The sequence below is a fragment of the Electrophorus electricus genome, chromosome 9 (assembly GCF_013358815.1).
Source record: "Electrophorus electricus isolate fEleEle1 chromosome 9, fEleEle1.pri, whole genome shotgun sequence".
NCBI lineage: Eukaryota > Metazoa > Chordata > Actinopteri > Gymnotiformes > Gymnotidae > Electrophorus > Electrophorus electricus.
Genome location: NC_049543.1, coordinates 2,549,588 through 2,570,195, shown reverse-complemented (window position 1 = coordinate 2,570,195; position 20,608 = coordinate 2,549,588). Strand labels below are relative to the sequence as shown.

Genomic DNA, 20,608 nt, shown 5'->3' with positions numbered 1-20,608 from the left:
AGTGCTCTGTCTGTGGTCGTCCTGCCAGTCAGGTGTGCACTGAGTTGCATTTTGCTCACTCTGCTTTCTACATGTCTCTGCAGATGCCCACTGAACTACAAAACACATTTTGAAAATCAGGCCATCTTTCCTCATCCACTATGCTATTTCTAATGCTTTTGTAAATACTGTTTCCAGTCTCCCAGTGACCAGTCATTACATACCCAGGTTGATTTGAGTCTCTTTCTGTTTTGCCACACATCCATCAGCAGATGTAGTTTCACTCTCTTTGCCAGTGGATCCCGCATCTGGCTGGCCCACAAGCCTCAGGCGGCCGGCTGCATTCTCCAATCGTGTGTCCAGGGAGCAGATCGTCCTTCCGAGAGCCTCGACCCTGTGTCTGTGAGCCTCTGCCCGACTGACCTGAGACCTATTACCATGGAGATGGGGATGGTTATAGTTATCTATGTGTGCCCAGTTCTGCTCTAACACACAGAAACACGTGTGTAAAAACAGTATGATTAACAGTGAAACATTACTGTTTCCCTATATTACTCGCAGTTAAGTGAGCTTATAACTTGTAGTTAACAGTGCAAACGTGACAATAGATGGAGAGACGTTTGAAAAAAGCTGGTGAATACTGCCCTCCCCTGGTTACACTCCTAACTTCACCCTGGGGCTGTCCGTGGGCCTCGCTAGTGTTTGTGATCCGTTCCCGTCCTCGGAGAAGATGTCCTTGCTTCTTATCAGAACTTTTGTTTTTCTGGAAAATGAAAACCAAACAGCACCAAAGGGAAAATGAGTCTGAAACGAAACCCATTTAATATGACCAAAAAACAAACAAAAAAAACAACAGCTTCACAGGAGACACCAAACCATTTCATGTTCACATAATTAATAATTAATTCAATGTTAATGAATAATAATTAATTCATCATTTGAGTCCAAAGGGGTTTTATCTGAGCTTACTGAACTCATACACGCTGGGTAAATATTATGTATAGAGGCATGAGATGTTTGTAACGTGTTTGACATTGACTTGTAGAAGACTGCAAGTTTCTATATGTAAAATGACCATTTCATGCATGCACACAATCTACAATAGCTTGCGTTAAAACTCAATTGCTTCCACTGCTTTAGATTTATGCTTCAGTATCAGTGTGACAAGCCTCAAACAGTACATACTCTGGTAATGACAATTAACAGTTTTTTTGTTCATGAATAGTGAGATAGTTATGACAGGGGCTCTATGCACATGGAGTCAACAACCCAACCTTCTTGCACTGAGCTCCCTCTCCATGTTGCAGATCTGTCAAGGGTCAATAACTGATTCATGCTGTGAGGTTCAAATTGCCAAGCAGAGTAATCGCTTATAACTCTGACAGCTGATGGAGCTGTCTGAACTGAGGTCTCTGGAGATGACTTAAACGAACATGCACGAGTGAAGTCTGCCCATTGGAAAAATTGAAAATGACTACAATATTTGCTCATTAAGCATCCAGGGAATTTGTTCCAGACATCTCTTACCTCAGACTTTTGTGTCTGTTTTCTGGACCGCAGGAGAGCTGCTTTCTGCTCCCTCACTCCTTCTTGAACACTCCTTCTTTTTCTCTCCTCCTCGAGTTCTGCTTCTCTCCTCATCTGACGCTCCTTCATCGTCCTCCGCAGGGCCTGCTGGTGCATGTATTTACGCACCTCCTCTGAATTCTGCTTCTGCAGTCGACTCTGTGTGCCATGAGTCTCGTTCTCTTTCCCTTTCAAAGATGATGGCCACACTACAAGGCTTTTAGCACAGCCACCAGAGGGCGCTGCAGAGGCCTCGCTAGATGAAGGGCACTTGGATGGGTTTTGGTTTCTGTTGATAAATAAGAGCATTTTGGGGCAGAGGATTTCTTACCATGACTTATGGGAGTTTTTTTTACAGGTGTATGATGGTCTGACCTCTCAGATAAAGTCATGTTTGATTGATGTTTTGGCCAAGTCAGGATGTTTGAAGCTGCTGCCTGCTGGTGAGCCATCTGTGTGTATTTTGTCTTGTGATCTGTTAATTAAGTACATGACTTGATAACAACAATTATACTAGGAGCTATTTACTGTGCATCTGATGCATTATTTGCTGATCTGGTTTGACTACAATATATTATGCCACAATAAGAATGTGGAGTTTTCCATCATACCCATGGTGTTGTCCTTCTGAGATCCTGGGGCACTGATCGACTTGGAATCCAAGACTTCTTTCACAAGCTTCTGGGCATCTCTCCAAGCAAATATATAAGCAGTATTCGCTTCTATTTCTTTGTAAAGGAAACGATCAGAAAGTTTCTTCGAAGGCTAAGTTATTAAACATTTATTATATAACATGCAAAGGAGTAAATGCTGGCTTTGAAGCAGTAAGATATCCCTTTTATTAGGTTTTGAGACAGGAAATTGCCCATTAAATCATTTCTTACTTTTCGTATGTGCAGTACCCTGAGATGCTGGTTTAAGGTGGCAGGCTGTAGGTGAGGAAGTGCTTTTGGAGGCTCTCCTCAGTGACAATCCTATTACCTTGGCTGTACCCGGTAATAGTCTTGCCCCTGGCCAAAGAAATTTTATTACACCTTATTACAGTCTAACTTAATTCAAAAGAGTCTCACATGGTTCAATCTCCTGCCCATGGCATCCCTGTATGCCTCTACATCTATTTCACTGCAGCCTGGATGATGTCATTCTGTTTCACAGACCTTTGCTGGCCGCCCGGCAGACTTTCCTGGTTATGTGGTTTTGATGCTTTGCCTCTATTATTGGGCTTCCAGGAATATTCCCCAGCTTCTGGTGCTGGACCTTCACCCTTAGATTGTCCAAGGCCTTAGACTTCGGGGAACCACTCCTCAGAAGTGCCATATGCTTGGCCTCTATGGGGGACGGAGCACCACCTGTTGGGGACCCTGGGGAGTGAGTCATGACTTCTGAAACACCTCTGATCTAATCTCTTGTTCATTGTTCATCTTTGTGTTCACCCTTTGCAGTTAACTCTGGTAGGAAAATTCTGGACGATCGGGGTTCATCTGATGTCTACACACAGCAGGCATTCCTGAGTTTAAAGAGTGTGGTGTTCATTCACTTTGTTAAAATACTCAAATATCTTGTGACATAGTACAGTAACTTTCAGGATGTGCTAAAGCAAATAAGCTAAATGCTCATCATAAATGTGCATCTAAATCACCCATGCCCATGCTTGGATTCTTTGTGGAAGCGAGATTCATGATCTCCCACTTATAACCTAAGAACAAGTCAGGACTAAAACATTCAATGTGTAATGAAAAAAAAAAAACATTTAGAAAATATGAATAAATATTTAAAAATATTTACCTGTGCATAAGGCATTGTATAAACATGATTTAGGTTTTGACATGTTATCTTCAAGTCTCTTACCGTGAGCTAACAACAAAAGAACTGTCCATCTTCATAAAAGCTTATACTCTAGAGCAATGTCTAAAAATAATATAAGAACAAAATCCTATCAAATTTCTTCACTGTAGTAGCCTCATATGCATCTTTGCTCTACACCCATAAAATGCAGTGCCTGGTGCATTTTTCATTTGACATTCTATTTCCCCCGTTTTCATTTGTCTCAATCAGCCCTATCAGAGGCAGTTCATAATTTTTAGATGCTTCTTCGGGGGGCAACCAGTTCCATCGCTATTAGGCTGGTGTCATGGCACAGCCCCCTCTTCCCAAACGTCTCCCTGTGTGTGTGTGTGTGTGTGTGTGTGTGTGTGTGTGTGTGTGTGTGTGAGGGTGTGTGTGTGTGTGTGTGTGTGAGGGTGTGTGTGTGTGTGTGTTTGCTTGCACGCGTGCGTGCGAGCGTTGCTCGTTTGCATAGCCTGGTGCTACGCTGTCTTCGTTGTAGTGTGTAAATAACTCACTGTGTTCTACAGGGCTCGTTTCTGCATCCTGCCAAGCCTCCCGTGTTACTGCTCAGTACACTTACAGTATTTGGCAGGTGCTCTTATCCAGAGCAGTTTATATATTTATCAGTATGTCAGTATCTGTGCTTCCTAAACTGAACTACTAAACCCATGACCTTGGTGTTGCTAACACCTTGCGCTACCTGCTCTACCAGGTGAGCTTCAGGAGCACAGTCAGTAGGCTATTACAGGTAGCATATTACTTCTTTTCCTACTCCTATTGGTATATATTTCTGGGCACATAAACAAACAAACCAACAAACCCTTCACCCCCATAGCTATACATATACCAAATTCTGAGATAAATGAATTCATTAATATAACATTGACTGGTAATCACAAACCTTCTCAGAATAACATATGATCAGTATCCTCATTAAAAGCTAACTCATGAAAACTCGCCGTATTTAACATAGGTGACAGTTTTTCAGAACTAGTCAAGAAATCGTTATAAAGAAATGTCGAAGGTAATCTCTGACTTACAGTCGTCGCCTGCCTTGGTTCAGCAAGTTTCGATCTGTTCAAACTTCACATGTTCACTGACAGCTTCACCGATTTTGTTGACACGCGCTACTCTCCTAGAAACAGTGACGCTTCAACACGCGCAACAAGAAGTTTCCCGGTAGACATGCCGCCAGTTCCGCACACTGGCCGCTCGCAGTTCATTCGGGCTATTTCGGTGATTTTTTAAAAAAGAAGATGAAGCTTATTACTTTGTTTGCATCCAAATGCTTGCACACATTTCAAAAAACAAAAATCTCTACGATAAAATGTACCTTCATTTTTGCAAGGACACGTAATTATCAGTCTGTAATCACTGCAGGCATAAGCTGTTCCTCAAAGTGGAAACAGCTGGAGGAAACAGCTACTGTAAGGAACTGTGAATATGGTATAATCCTGTACTTAAAAAAGATACAAAAAGACCATCAGTTAACTATGTGACTGTTCTAAGTGTCCCCACACAACTCAAAGCATTTCACACAATACTCTCTGCCTAACCACAAATTTCATAATATTGCTCATTGATTTTTTTTTCTTCAAGCACATTTACTGATATTTTACCAAAGTCTAAAAAAACAGAACAAAACAACCCCCCCCCCCTCCCCCACATCTCTTGCAAAATGAAATGCTGCACTCAAAACTCTTATTATCTGACTCAAAATAGTGCTTTTGCAAAAATGACATGCACATAACACTGTTTACATATTCCTAAGAAACACACACTGACGTCCTCATTGGATGGCAGTTTTTCAGATATGTTTTCCAATATTTACAGTATGTAGTCCAACCTCCCTAATGCTAAAACCATAACTGTTCATGTGTTCATATATAGTAGAGCAGATCTCATATGAGGCTGTTATACTTGCTTTTCCTTATTCTCACCCTCCTCTTCCTCTTCAGTAGAGCCACCAATGGCCTTTTTATACTGCTTGAGCTCTGACTTCTACGTGAATAATTATGCTATAAGTGAGAGGACTGGATGTGGCCCATAGATGTATAGTATAGTGTAGTATTTTGAAATGTTTTGGTTTCCAAATAAACTCAAGAGGTTTTATTTTCCAATGTTGTACCTAATTGGAGACTGGTGCTTTAGAATGGTTTAGAATTTTAAAAAATGAGTAAAAGACAGAAAACATTTTATTTTGGCTGACTTGGTTTAAGTAATGGATATATGCAATTAATTTTAGTAACTGTTCCTCAAGTACCAGTTACAGTGTGTTAGCAATTGTGAAAGATTGTAAATAAGCAAGTGATATATTGGTTCTTATTTTAGCTGGGTTTGGTTTTTATTTTATGCATTTATTTTGTACAAGTCAAGCAGTCTAATGGCTTCTAGAGTGGGATTCTGGGAAGCCTGCAAGTGCGACCAGGTGCAGGCATCTGACTTGCTTCCATGCTATTTGCTCCAACAAGTGCTTCTGTGTTCAGACAGCAGCAGGGTTTCCCCTGTCGCACAGACTGACCATTGAGGGTGGGAGCGAGGGTACAGAACCCAACAGTCTACAGCAGTAAAGGGAACCCCAGTCGTCCCCTATCACATCCTTAGAGGTTACACTTTGTTAATACACTAGATACAGTACTGCATCGACAGCGCTGAATGAACTCCTACACAGCTCATCTATGTCCAGATGAGCTTAGATAAATACTCTAGGTGTTCATTCAAATCTGCATGTGTTAATTGGGTACCAGGTATTTTGCTGTGTCCAGACACATTTTTGCTGTATACTCTGTCCAGGTATTTTGCTGTGTCCAGACACATTTTTGCTGTATACTCTGTCCAGGTATTTTGCTGTGTCCTTGCTTGTAAGTAGACCCTGAACATTTTTAACACCTTACACAATATATGTAGTGCAGCGCTTTTGTGCCGATTTTTTCCAGTAATGATGTGCGGCTACTCTGTAGAAACACGAGCATGTAAAGTTAACAAAACTGTGTGCGTGCGTGTATGTGTATGCATGTGTGTACCTGTGTGTGAGTGTATGAGTGTAATGAGTATATGTATACGTGTTTGTATGTTCATGGGGGAAAGAAAGAAGACATCTCCTGCTTTGATGAATCATCTGAGGCAAAAACTCACATGGGTTCTCAAAGTGTAGAAGCCCCTTAAAATCAGACACTCTAACAGAGTTTTATTGCAGGGAGATCATGCAGGGCAAATGACCTGTGCATCTTGGATCACAAATTGATTTAGTTTTCTTGGCTGGGGGGACCAGAACTCCAAGTGGCAAGGCTTTTGTAACTGCTCTGGACAAGAGCTTCTGCTAAATGCTGTAAAACATTTAGAACATTTACTTGCTAAATGCAAGTAAAAACAATCAACAAATGCATTTGTCTTCTGCTCTGTGGAGCAATCAGCAGTGCATTTCCGTGCATCAGTCGCAACACAGCCATCAAATCTGGTCACACACACAAACACAAGTGCAATCGAGGTTCACGCAGCTGGGCCACAGTGCAGGGGCGTGTATGACCGCTGTAATGGTGCAGAGGGAAGACAGCTGGCGAAGTGTGTGCAGCATAGCTCAATGAACAGTAATGGGTAGGAGACCCGCACATAGTACTGGATTAGCAGCTGCCTGCTGGCTGCCAGGCAGAGCTGGACCAGGGGGGAATCCCAAGAGAGAGAGGCTGCTCTATTCCTCCTGCAGGCATTCTGAACGGACTGGCATTCATCCATTCATTGCAGGCAGGGCCCCAGGCTACACTGCGTTGCTTTGGTTTCTGCGATTCAATTGCTATTGCCCCCACCCCCCACCCTCCACAGGGTCCCTGCAGAAACCACTCATGTTTTCGTTGATCACAGCAGTGAAATAAAAATTGGAGTGATACTACAAAGCTTGGCCTCTGGGACCTAGAAAAATTGAGCTGCAATTTTTACTGACAGTGGGCCGAGAGAGGCAATTGATCCTCCAGGAAGCATTGAATTGAGCTCGACAAAGCAGGAATGCCAGTCGTGGAGCGTCTGTGTGTGTGTGTGTGTGTGTGTGTGTGTGTGTGTGTGTGTGTGTGTGTGTGTATGTGTGTGTGTGTGTGTGTGTGTATGCATTTTGTGTGTCTATATTGTGCAGTGAGTTTGTGTGTGTATGTGTGTGCTTCTGTGCATACATTGTACAAGCGTGTGTGTGCACTTCTGGTTGTGTCTACAAGTGTGTGTGTGTGAGTGCACAAGAGCGAGATTTGGGAGGCGATTTTCAGTTCCTATAGCAACCATGATGTAAGCTGAGAGGGGCAACTGCGCCCCATCTCCCCCCCCCCCCCCCCACCCCCCACCCCTCTTTTCTCTGCCTTTCGCTTCCTCTCCCTCTAAAACAGACACAATCCTGCTCTTAGGAAAGCTGGGTGCGTGAGAACGGGAAGTGCACCACGTTTTTCTGGATTACAACAAACCTTTTATAATCTTCTATCAATTTTTTTTTTTTTGTGTCGTTATGGAAGAAGATTAGCAAGATGGAAACGTCTACCCAATAACAATTACGTTTGGGTGTCAGGCAAGAAAGGTGTGTTTGTAACGTCTACCTAGGAATTCATTCAGTCAGTCTGTGACTGGGCTATGGCTTCTAAGGCTGTTGAGAGCTAAAAACAATCCCAGGCAGCTGCTCCGTCTGTGCATTCTGTGAAAGTTTTTCCTTTCTTTACAAAAGAGATCTGTAGATGCAAACATCTCCGTGTCATTACATTTGTCATGTAATTTATTATTTTACCTTTGTTCTCTGAGTATCTATCATGTCTATGGTCTAAAAACACCTTCAATAATGATTCAAATTATATGAAAAATGAATGATAATGTGCTAATCTGTAACCAAATGCAAACCTATATAACTTGTATTCTCATTTGAAATTGTTTCACTTGTTCAAACTATGTTGGGCCTCATTTTGTGCATCATGCCAGCACTAACTAGGTTATTCTCTGTGACCTAGTTTTGGCGTTAGCAGTGAGAACAACTTTCTGGGCCCTCAACTGCATAACTTATAGTAGCTTATTTTGTTTGTGAATCATTGTGCCAGTTATACTAATTCTATTGAGAAATAATATTTAATTATCCTGAACAGAGGTACAATATAAATAATTATTAATTGTTGCTTTTAATCTGCATTACACTTAATACTTTCCTTACTGACCCGGACATAGCAAGATTGACGAATGTTTGTCTCATTCTTAAGTTATTAAAAAGATTTCAGACATTACATACTTAAATTCTTGCATCATGATAGCTTTCAACAATCTAGTTCAATCCAGGCCATGATGGCTACATTCAAATGCACATGCTTTAAAAAAAAACCCCCACAGTGAACATTACACTGCTGCAGTATAAGAGAAATTAAAGTCTTGTCCGAGATAATAGGATCACTTTAGCAGGTGAGCACAACATGTGTGCTCAGGCATAGTGCTGGAAGGAAGTGATCATTATACCTGTTATTGCAAGAGTTCTTTAGACTTGCCTCCAGTGTTCCTGATTGCTGTCCAAGGCCCCCTGTTCTGTATACTTGTCTCACTGCACTTGTCGTGTTCTTCTTCTCTGAAGCCAAGGCCAGGGCTCCGCTAATGAGGACCTCCCCCTTGCCATCCGGCGCGAGTCCACGATTGGCCGCATGGAGAACAGACGTGGCCCGCAGCCTCCGCAGCTCAACGGCCAGCCCCGAGAGGCCTCATCCGGGGCACATTCCCCTGAGCGCCGGTCCCCGTCAGTCGCCGATGCCACCTCCCTCATCTCCCTCACCCAGACAGATGAGCTCTTTGACCTGATAGCCAGCTCGCAGGGCCGCAGACTGGACGAGCAGAGGGCCAGCATCGACGATCAGCTGGGCATCGCGATAGCACAGAGCAACGTCAGCCAGCATTGCGCAACCTGCAATCCACAGGACCTAAGTGATGAATTCTTTAATATGCTCATAAAATATCAGGTAACATTGAATATTAGTCTTTAGAATGCATATTATGCAAATGTAATTTTGCTCATTAACCCCTCATGCTAATCTGCTCTCATTACTATCATATTCCTCTTTATGGATCTGTTACCTGAATACAGATAAAAGACCTGAGCATCTACTCAATTTGTCGTACTATGGCTTTCCCACCAGTCTTCCCGGATCAATGATCAGAGGTGCTCTCTACCTCCAGCTCCAGATCCAGACGAAGACTTTTTCAATCTTATTCAAAGAGTGCAGGCTAAACGTATGGATGAGCAGCGGGTCTCCCTTCATCCTGATGAGGAAGATGACACAGACTCTGAGCCCAAACCTGAGCCCTCTGAAGTCTCCAGCTAGAGACTGCCGAGCTTGAGTGTTAACACATTCATTAAGCACTGACTCTGAAAGGCCATTCCGGACCACACACTTCTGAGAGGGATATATTACAGTTAGGTGACTTTGGTTTGAAAAAGGTCTAGACTTTAAAGTCTAGCAAAGGCATAAAGTCTTTACCACTGTTTCCCATACCTAGTCCTAGTATGTCTGCACTATATATTTAGCGTTTGGCCTGCTCTTAAAAAGCTTTACTCCGTTTATCGGCTAGTTAGACCTTCATGCATTAACTCACATTTTCACGGGTTCAAAACGGACGCGTTAGGGCGAACAAAACGCTCACATTTGCTGCGCAGGGTTGCTTCGGGACAAAACTTGGAAAACATCGGTATAGTCTAACACTTTACGTTCAAGGGGCAAAGCGGTGGGACCCAAACACGAACAATTTAACATAAAACGAGGGAACGAAAAAGTAAATCCGTTATTCTTTATAGTTGCACTCACAAAAATGTTTGTTCTCAACGTCACCATCGATAACTATTAACGTATGGTTGACAGCCTACTTAAGGTTAACAGTACTAACTTCTGTCGCACAAAGTAATGTAGGTCAGGATCACAACGGCTGTCGGTCATAACCTGCAAGCAGATACGGTTCTGATAAGCCTAATGAGGTCAGTATGTTACACAACACAATAAGTTCTGGATTCCTGGAACATGAGAGTTATCCATGGCATAGGGTTTCTTCATTGTACTTTCAGCTATATTATGAGCCACGACTCTCTTATTCCTTAGATAAACAACTAATAATAGGATAATTACGAAATGCACAAGTTCTAAAGATAATCTGAATTGATGATTATGAATAAAGTTTTTGTATACAGTTTTGATCAGCAAAACGTGTCGATAGATTATTATTTTAAATCCTAACACTTTTTATGTTTCAAACAATAAACAAAGAATGAATGCTTTAATGCATTTTCATGATCACAAAAATGTATCTTCATGTTCATGTTCATGTTCAAAGATGTGTGCATCTTTTTAAGTCATAATCTCAATTAAAACAAAACCCTTACAGCACAAAATTTTAGGTTGCATAACCAGAGTCATGTTTTCTTTTCCATTTTGGGCTGAAACCAAAGTGCGGGTTTATGGGTGTTCTTTTCATCAGAGTGAAAAAAGCAAGCCCTGAATAGAATCACCCCCAGGTTATCAGAGCCAGCCCAAACACAGCTACTCTGAAGGCTCTGCCCGGCAGACGCGGATACCACACTCAGGGCAATACCAGCATAACATCAACCGGGACGTACTTACAGGCTAATAAGTGAGGAAAATGAATACCAGCGACGCCAAGGAATATCTTTCCAAACGACAGATCCCCCATCTTTTTGAGGTATGGTAGAATTCCTCTTTTCCGAAATGTTATTTTAAAGGCTAAGTCGGTTGAAATCAAGGGGACTGCGTTTTCTTAGGACAGGCAGAATTGGGATTGTAAACGTGTGCTATATGAGCCGAGTTGTGCAGGAAGTTATCCGTGTAAAGAAATCTTAGCGAGGTGCTCTCAAGTTGATGTAGCCTACTGGCATAGGCGTGTCAATAACTCTGTTCACTTTTTTTGGTTTGAACTGAACAAATGCCAACGTTACGGTCTAAATGTAGTCAAAAGCTTTTGCTATTAGTTTTGTGGCTGTTTTCTATGCTGGCCAGGCTGGTATTGATTTCCATTAGAGTTACAGCTTACTAGGCAAAAAAAAAAAGACTTTTGCTCAAAAGTACAGTGCGTTTTCTTTAATCATACATTTAGTTATTCTTAAGAATTATAAGGTTTTGTCTGAAAGAGGTGTTAGCTGTATACTTTTGGAATAAGTCAATGGGAAACATAATACAGTTATAGTCCAATATAATTTTTTGCAAGCCTTTTTTCTCTCAGTATAATTTAAATGAAAAGACTGGCTTGTGATGGATGAAACCCAAAAAGAAGGCTTATGTTTCTTTAACTTGGACACTTACGCTACAAAGGAAATTAGATACTTGAATCTGTCTCTATGGTGATCCTTAAGTGGGATACTGTAATTGCAGGGCAATGAACCTCAAGTTTGTCTACAAGTGGCAAGTGTCTCCTGTGAGTATTAAGAAGGGCTTCGACTATAGAAGGTTTTGTGGAGCTGCATACAAATCCCTCTAAATGAATGCAGAAGCTGGACAGATATGATAAGCATTGACAAGTGCTGCATGCATGCGATCCAAGGCAGGGGTGAGCATACCCTCTATGCTGTATGCGGTACTTACCTATGGACTGACCTTTTCAAGGGAGCAACAGTTGACAGGTCTGCTCCATCGTCTGTAAGAAGCCCGTGCCAAGGCAGGTTAGTGATTCTGCTGGATGGTAATACGTTGAGAGTTTCCTTTTTGGCAAAGGTGTGGACTGAATTTTCACCACCAGCAGTGCACTGCCTATCACCAAGGCAACAAGCACCCTGTTTACTTCATGTGACTCATCATACATACAGACTAGGCATTGGAGACCTTGAAAAAGAGAGAAAGAAACAAGGAAGGTGCAATGGAAATTCAATGGAAATTCAATGGAAATTCAGTGGAAATTCAGTGGAAATTCAGTGGAAATTCAGTGGAAATTGTGTAGGTATATTGTATACATGGACACATTTGTAACATTTACAGGATTCTCAATTTTCACATATTAAAGTCAAAACAGTGTTATATATGCGCAGCTGATGAAGGACCTCTGTCTGAAACGTTCTGTTTCTCTAGAAACTCTGTGTACTTTACTACCATTTTAAATATCTCTCTCTCTCTCTCTCTAAATATTTATCTCTATAAATAAATAAATAAATATTTTTATTTTGTATATATATATATATATATATAATAAAAAAAAAAAATTATTTTCTATTGAATCAAATTTCCTATTGAATTGAATAATCAATTTTTATGAAATGTACAATGATAATTCTAGTTTTTCTATATCATTAAATCTCTATTCACTTTCACATCTATTTTAAAATTAAATTCAGACACCTCATGAAAGTTGAGGTTTAGAGTGAGCCTAGCTGCCTAAACTTGGACTCCATACTTCAACATTTATCACGAAACTTCACATTGACCTTCCTGTGGACCATTTCTGTTTGTTTCTTCCTCACTGCTGTTAGCGTTGACCTGTGTCAGTCCAAACAAAACACATAATTCATAACTTCACTGTCATGTTCATGGGAAGCATAGTGATCAATGTGGACACCTCTTTGAGAAGAGAAAGAAAACCTGTTTGACTGTCACAGAGTTGATGTTAGAGAGGCTTTCTAGCTCTCCCACACTGTTGCCTTATTTAGTAACTGATTATTTCTCAGCTCTGTGCCATGTGGTTTGACATGTAAATGCACAGCCTCTATATTAGCATCATAAGAAGAAAATGACTGATTAGGGTGAGGGTTTTCTACTCCTCCTCTCCCTGCACCGCACAGAGCGCTCCACTGCGTGGCTGTGTGGGCTGAATAGAGTGGCCATTTGCAATTATCATTTTCTTCGCTGTGCTATTCATTCCTGCCTCTTTTCATCTCACCTGTCCATCTAGACCCGTCCAGGAATCTGTATGCTTGGAGAAGGGATGTGTGGGCGAGATCTGTTCCTGGTACATAGGCTTTGTGTTGTGAAGTAAATAACGAATAAGCCGACATTGAATTTCTATTGGATAAGGTGGCTAGGACAAAATTTGCTAAGCAGATAGTTGTGCTGTGGTTTTCACAAAACCTAAAATATATGAAATATATACATAGAATTGTATTTCAGTGGGAAGGGGCAGTAATAGTACTCTATTATTACTTTTAGAACTATATTAATAAACCCCTTCCTGTTCTTTTCCAGAGCATGTTGACTGGTTTGATGTACCACCGGCCCGAGGACCCTTTGAGCTTCCTGGAGAACTGCCTGCAAAAAACACGAGAACGGGGGGGCCCTGAATGTGTAGCATGGGACACTTTCATCACGCCTGATCGTAAACCACTACCACCTATCTCTGCTTCCCAGGGAAAGAAAGCACCATACAAACTAGGTAGGCCTTGCCAACATGAGGGACACAAATGACATTTCCAAAAAACGGTGGCAGGTTATTAATCACAGTAATATTTTGCTAAAGAAAAAACAAACAAAAAAATAAGATGAAAGAGAGTCCAGGTGTGATGTAACACTCTTGCCATAGCCTAGATGGCTTCACATGTGGCTTTTATTTCTGTTGGAAACCTGCACCTCTGCTTCCTAATTTTGTGCCCGTGACACCAGGAAATGTGACTGAACAGTGTATTCACAAGGAAGCAGAAAATGCAAGGGGGGGGAAAAAAGCTTCTATCATGCAAAGTTCATGTTAGTCAAGACGCTTAGGAAGACTACTCCCGTCCAAGGGGAACATTGTACTGATGTTGACACTGACGTTGTAACAACTCCAGCATCACTAATGTGATGCATTCATCTCAGCGCAGCATGCACTATCATACCACTGCCATATCAGGAACTGGATCTGGAGACAGGAGCCAAAGAAGCCAAAGGGTCTGAAGCATTTGAGGTGCAGGAGTAGCAAGATAGTAGCAAGATAGCCACAGAGGCACAAAGAGCAAGTGGATTCCCCTCTGACCTTAGGACATAGAGGAACAGGACACATAGGAAGAGGAAGAACCATTGTGTCCCCTGTGGCACAAATGGCACTGTCAGACCAAACAGAAGAGAGTGAGATGTCTTAGGAACACTAACCAAGGAACCAAGGAACACTACCTTTCTAGGCTATGGCCAGAACATTTCCACAAGCATTGACTGGCCAATATCACCCAAAAGGTGGTACCTCCCTAGGCTGCAGCCCACAGGCACCCTCCTGAACTAGAGATAGCATGTCCACATGCGATGATGGACAGAGAGAAGAGAGAGAGGGAAGGCATAAAATAGAGCTGTGGCAGCATCATTCCATAAAGCATCTGTCCCTGACGAAGGACGCTGAAACTTAGTATACAGAGTGGCTGTGAACCCGTCTACAGTTTGAGTTTTGGTACCTCCTCCTAAGCTGGAGTGGTGGTGTGCCCAAAAGTGTGACCCTTGAGTTAGGACCCGATGAGAGCTGCTTTACCTTACTCAGGATGAGGCGTTACTACGTTACACATAACGTAAAGGGAGCACTAAAAAGCAACCCTGAGATTCACCAGGAGACCCACTGTATTTGCTAGTAAAAGCATTCTGGGTAAAAACTGAAGAAGTGAGCAGAGACCTAAATGACCAAAGCTGGAAGACTGTGTGGCTTACTTGTGCTCTGCACAAATTTGAGGGTGGTAGAGGAGCGGAAGCTTCCTACCACTTTTATTGCCGAATTGACTTTTGCAAATTCACATTGTGATTGATTCAAAACCTGTGCTTGTAGCCCAAGTTTATTCACTGTATCTTTGGTTGTTGAGGTTGGAGAAAAATGGTCAGGAGGAATAAATACTAGGTTATCACCTGCGCCTGTCTCCTAATGCAGACATCACCTCCTGTGATAAAACACAATGTAATCTTACTGTTTCACTGGTTGTAGAAATGGCTTAATTTTTTTTTTTTTTCAGACAACAGTGAGTATAAGCACATACAATGATTATGTACTGCCTGTCATCTTTCACTGTCTATAGACAGTGGTCCTGGCCCTGGTCCTTACCGACGCTATGACAGACTGCCACCCATTCAGGCTCAGTTCTCCATTGACAGTGATTCGGACATGACTGAGTCCTCTGGACTCATACAGGAATATGATGTGTTTGACCCGTCAAAACCGCGGCCCCATATAATATTCATCATAGGTGAGTACTCGCTGTCTGAGGGATTGTTTTTTCCAATGATATTACAGTTACCTATATAGTTGTTTTGTCTTCTAGCCTGCTGTTTTTACAAAATGTATTCAGTCTCAAACAATGTTACAATACATGTATGTAACAATGTAATACATTTAAACATTTCGTTCAATTCTTTCATAATGGTTTGTTGCCATTGTAGAGCTCATTCTTCTTGCCACCTTATCTGCACAGGTGGCCCTGGCAGCGGAAAAGGCACTCAGACGGCTAAGATCGCGGCTCATTATGACTTTGAGCACGTGTCTGTGGGAGAGATTTTGAGGAAGCAGCTCCTGCAGCATGCTCCCAGTGACAGAAAATGGGAGCTGATTGCCAAGATCATCGCCAATGGAGAACTGGCACCTCAGGTAGGGAGCTGCGATGGCGAGTCTCATTCCCGCCCAGCATGCACAGCAGGGTTATAGCTGCTTCATGAGCAAATGGACTAAAAACCAGTGTTGTTAATTAACATCATGTTACTATAACTAGCAGTATTGCAATTATGCTTTTGAAATTAGTTTTAAAAAAAGAAAGTCATAAAACCAATATGATGCAAAGGTTTTTAAAAAAAGGAAACAGAAAGACAAAACGTTTCCTATTTCTGTGTATCTGGTACCATAAGTACATTTAAACAATGTTCTCAAAATAAGAAATGAAAGTTAGATTTGAGAGGTATGGTGGCAAACCCACTGAAGTACTGTAATGTCATCAGATTGAAATGAATTTGATGTGGAAACCTAACCCCCGCTAAAATAATTATGAAAACTATGGAGAAAAAAAAGAAGTTATCCATATTATCATGGCATGGCTCAGTTACACCTTTAATAGTAGGAAATAGAAGCATTCTTACTGGGCTGGTAAATGATAAGACCTAGGGTTGAATTAGGGTGGATTCGTGATCATAATAACGCTTTCTTTTTTTTCTTAGCTTGTCATTCTAAAACACCAGCTTTCTTCAAGAGGAGCAGAGGGTCTTTCATTATATTTTTAAACAGCTATTTAATAAGTACACAAATAGGTTATGTTTTAAAATGATACAGTAGAATGCATGATGATATACACTTTATGAAGCTCACTCTGATCTCTTACTGGGATTAAATTCTCTAGGAGACAACAATCGAAGAACTCAAACATCAGTTCATAAAGAAACAAGGTGCCAAAGGATTCATTGTGGATGGATTCCCACGGGAAATATCACAGGCATTCACTTTTGAAGAACAAGTGAGAAGTTTAATAAGATTGCAGTAAACAATCTAATACCATACTTTAATAACAGAGTAGCACTTCACTATTGCCTCTATATCTAGAGACTTTTAACCATTAGGTAAAGTAACTGGGATTTGCCAGTGTTTCTTCTTTAAACTGTTAAAAACTATTTGTTGTTTTAAATTAATAAACAGGAAGTCTCCAGGCTACCAACAATATGAGAAATACTTTAACTAATCTAACAAATTATTGTAATGTTAATTTACTATTTGAAGATCAGTTAGCTCAAAATTGTAAGGCAACCACAGACATTTTTAATCAAATCAAGTGTAATTTAAATGCACACTAAGCATTATTTTTAAAATTAGGTGTTTTGAGCTGTTTCTGTGAGCATTAATATTTTCAGAAAATTGAGTCATAATGATACATTTTGACTACCATAAATCACAAAAAAAAAAATCCATCCATTTTAAGACTTAAAGAAATAATCACAGAAATTCATTAGTAGTAGTTTTGTAATAATCCAGCGTGCTTTTGTCAGATTGGCTCTCCAGACTTGGTGATTCTGCTAGCGTGCTCCAATCAGCAGCTCCGGCAGCGTCTGGAGAAGCGTGCGTTGCAGCAGGGCCGGCCCGATGATAACACTCATGCCATCGAGAAGAGACTAGAAACCTTCAAACATAACATAACATTCATAGCCAAGTATTACCAGGAGAGAGGGATAATCGTTCGGGTGAGAACTGCTGTTCCTTGCGCACCATGTACTTGCGCTAATGGTTGCATTACTAACAAAATATGAACTTGAATATCTCTAGATTAGTTTTCATAAATAAATATCTGTTAGTGTTTCATTTAGGTGGGATGGTGGGTCACGCCTGTGATGGAAATTCAGGTAGTAATGCAAATATTTTTTTTCTCATCAGGTTGATGCAGATCGAGAAGAAGATGATATTTTCACAGATATCAATACCACAGTGAAGGAAAGACTGTTTCCAAATGAGATAAAGGAAGAAGGTAACATCTAATAATGTTGTTACAGTAAGGCGAGGCAAGTTTATTTATGTAGCACCTTTCATACACAACGGCAATTCAAAGGGCTTCACATAAGTATAGAAAAAGGTCTTTGCCAAGAAATATATTGAAAACTTCACATTATATATTGAACATTAAATAAAAGATTGAGAAATGAAAATATTTAAAGAATTAAGAATTAAATAATATAAAATAAAATTGAAAAAAATCACAATAAAATAAAAGAAGAAATAAGAATTGTGGTGCTTAAAAGTAAAAAATGCAGTGCCACAACTGAATTGCAGTGCAACAGGAACTGAGAAAAACAATATAATAATAATATAATAACAATATCTAACCTGAGCCAAAGGCCTGGCAAAATAGGGATGTTTTAATCTTTGATTTAGAAACATCTAGTGTTGGAGCTCTTCTAATATCCTCTGACAACAGGTTCCATTTAGAAATGTCTTGAAACATTTCTAAATGCTGCCTCTCCATACTTAGTTTTTCGTACAGTAGTACAATCCCATAATGTTACAATAATGCAATTACAATTGTATTCAAAACTTTACCTTTATAGTACCATGTTGTTATCTAACAAGAGTATCCATGCTGTTACAGTATTTCTCAGATCAGCTATTTGTTAAAGTAAACGCCTTTAATTTGAGTTTCATACTCCTCTGTAGAGCCATGCTGAAGAGTTCCGGGAGGATTACAAGAATTCTACAGCTACAAGGAAACCCTTATCAGAAGTCTATTTCTAAATGCTATTTTCGTTTATTGTAATATTTAACCTATATTGTGACCTTTAAGATTGAGGAGTGTACAGTTTGCAGTTTACTAGCTATTACAGCCAGTTTAGTGTATTCTCACTCTCTATATGACATTTCAAAAGTTTGTAGTTGATTACTATAGTTTATGGCATACCATGGGAGTTCTTTACCATTTGATAGGGGTTTTTTGCCTTTTAAAAAAATCTTAGCTAATTTATTACATGGGTCTGTGTTACTTAAGAGTCCCTCTTGTTAATGTTCTAGTTTTTTAGATACACACAGAATCAGGGGCGATTCCAAAAGAGGAAACAGAGACCTGGATGTACATTTGAGGACTGTTTTTATTTAAATGCACACTTCCTCAACTTGTCATCTTGTGAGTGTAAATAAAAACAAATCTAGGAAACAGCTCATCACTCATCTCCTGATAAGCATGTTTTTGTTATAGGGACTTTGTGTTATGCCATGTTACTGAGTGCAAAAGAGGAGCTCATACGGAGGCTCTGCTCTCATTAATTACCACCCATCCTGATGGGCAAACACCGCTGATCTATAATAAATATCTATATTATACCTCAGTGGTTAATACTCATTCTTGCTGACAGGTACTGATCATTAGTACAGTTTCAACACAAAATGTGCTTCAAGTGCTCAGTTTATTGCATGATCTCAAGAGATCTCAACCTCAAGTCTGACTTAAGCCTCCATACATAAGTAGGACCAAATAATGTACGGTAAACAATGTATATTATATTTACATTGTAATTTGTACAATGTAACTTTCATAAGGGTATATTGGTGACTGAATTTAAAAAATCATGCTTACAGAAAATAATTTTAAAAATCGTAAAAAGATTTAATTCACAACTGTGCACCACTAGATGGCAGACTTTTGCTTTGCAGAAAATTAGAACAGTCAAATGCAGTCAAAATAAATGGTTTTGATACTAGCAACTAGGCCGCAATGCAAGACATAAGACTAAGATAAAGATGTTTTTCTAGGATCTTCAGACTCTCTTAGGAAGTAACATTTTGCTAAAAGCTAGCTGCGTATTAAATCACCCAACTTTCCCCTCAGTATAATTACCATTTATTATCATATAATTACCATTTATTCAACTCAAATGAGCTTTGGAAGGTTTCTTTTGTTTTAAATGCACCCAGAAGATGATGTCAGAGCTGGTATCCCAATGGTCAGTGGAATGTGCCATCTCTCAGAATAGCAACCCCCCTTATCAATCTCTTATCGCTACCACTGCCTTTCTACCTCCTAACTGGCACAAATAACAGCACAGGAAAGCATCTCACCATAAATATATAACAAACTCCACTCTTACTGTTCGACAAAACCTTTTTTATGTAATTGTGGTTATTGTAATATTTTCATGTTTGTATGTCCCAAGTGTTTTTGCCGTTAAAAAAAAAAAAAAAACCTAATAAAAAAAAAACCTTTCCAAATCCAACTTTCCGTGAATTATTTAATTGTCTAAGAGAGCTTCGGTATTTCGGTACTAGTCATGCTAGTGCTGCAAGTATGAAGTTAATGTGGACTAGTATATTGTTACAGCAGGCGAATGGCATTTTTACAGGACTGTCCATGTCTTCTGATCTAAGGCAGTGAACTCTTTAAGAATAACCTTCTCCAGTTATTCTTTATCTCCAGATGCCTCATAGTGCCTCTCTTTGTCAGCAGTCATTATGAGCTCCTACTCCTATGCACTATTATACATTTTTGTATCTTCATTCCATCCATCTCTCCATCCATCCATCCATCCATCCATTAATTCATTTATTTATTTATTATGGCACCTAACATAGTGTGAGGAACATATTCTCTGCAAATTGACCCCTATCACTGATAATTCATTATGTCATGCAACCCGTTATGCATTTACAAGCCATTATCTTTTCTTATAAATCCTACACAACTTCATCAAGTGGTGGAAAATATTAATAAAAGGTTGGTATGCAGACATACAATATGTTGTCATTTAAAGTGTCATTTAATCAGTAGAAATAATACATTACCATAAACAGACTTGAGAAGAGCTCTGATTGGATGGCCCTACCATGTAATGAATAGAAGAATTCCACTGTGGCA

At 40.2% G+C, this 20,608-nt stretch overlaps 2 protein-coding genes and 1 long non-coding RNA gene across 4 annotated transcripts; 2 read left to right on the top strand and 1 right to left on the bottom strand.

Moving 5' to 3' along the window:
- Nucleotides 1–1,937: 1,937 nt before the first annotated feature.
- LOC118242041 lies at nt 1,938–2,576 on the bottom strand. Its single transcript, XR_004776527.1, has 3 exons — nt 2,430–2,576; nt 2,157–2,273; nt 1,938–2,020 (listed from the first exon to the last, which is right to left on the bottom strand). It is a non-coding gene; the product is annotated as an uncharacterized LOC118242041 (long non-coding RNA).
- Nucleotides 2,577–7,712: 5,136 nt separating this feature from the next.
- Nucleotides 7,713–10,750, top strand: gpsm1a (G protein signaling modulator 1a). Its single transcript, XM_027003082.2, has 3 exons — nt 7,713–7,924; nt 8,951–9,329; nt 9,507–10,750. The coding sequence occupies exons 2-3, from the start codon at nt 9,018–9,020 to the stop codon at nt 9,690–9,692; spliced, it is 498 nt and encodes a 165-aa protein (XP_026858883.2). The 5' UTR covers nt 7,713–7,924; nt 8,951–9,017; the 3' UTR covers nt 9,693–10,750.
- A 149-nt stretch (nt 10,751–10,899) lies between these two features.
- Nucleotides 10,900–19,914, top strand: ak5l (adenylate kinase 5, like). 2 transcript variants are annotated; one of them, XM_027003072.2, is made up of 8 exons: nt 10,900–11,058; nt 13,542–13,728; nt 15,320–15,487; nt 15,713–15,885; nt 16,625–16,738; nt 17,265–17,456; nt 17,647–17,737; nt 18,421–19,914. In XM_027003072.2, the coding sequence occupies exons 1-8, from the start codon at nt 10,999–11,001 to the stop codon at nt 18,429–18,431; spliced, it is 996 nt and encodes a 331-aa protein (XP_026858873.2). In that variant the 5' UTR covers nt 10,900–10,998; the 3' UTR covers nt 18,432–19,914. The 2 variants fall into 2 exon arrangements, with proteins under 2 accessions (XP_026858873.2, XP_026858874.2); XM_027003073.2 differs by lacking the exon at nt 16,625–16,738.
- The last annotated feature ends 694 nt before the right edge of the window (nt 19,915–20,608 follow it).

Bases quoted from the DNA above. Each gene is read 5' to 3' on its own strand.
- gpsm1a (XM_027003082.2), top strand. From the start codon at position 9,018: ATGGAGAACAGACGTGGCCCGCAGCCTCCGCAGCTCAACGGCCAGCCC. The intron at 9,330-9,506 runs GTAACATTGAAT...CTTTCCCACCAG, and splicing joins ATATGCTCATAAAATATCAG to TCTTCCCGGATCAATGATCA.
- ak5l (XM_027003072.2), top strand. From the start codon at position 10,999: ATGAATACCAGCGACGCCAAGGAATATCTTTCCAAACGACAGATCCCC. The intron at 11,059-13,541 runs GTATGGTAGAAT...GTTCTTTTCCAG, and splicing joins AGATCCCCCATCTTTTTGAG to AGCATGTTGACTGGTTTGAT. The intron at 17,457-17,646 runs GTGAGAACTGCT...TTTTCTCATCAG, and splicing joins AGAGAGGGATAATCGTTCGG to GTTGATGCAGATCGAGAAGA.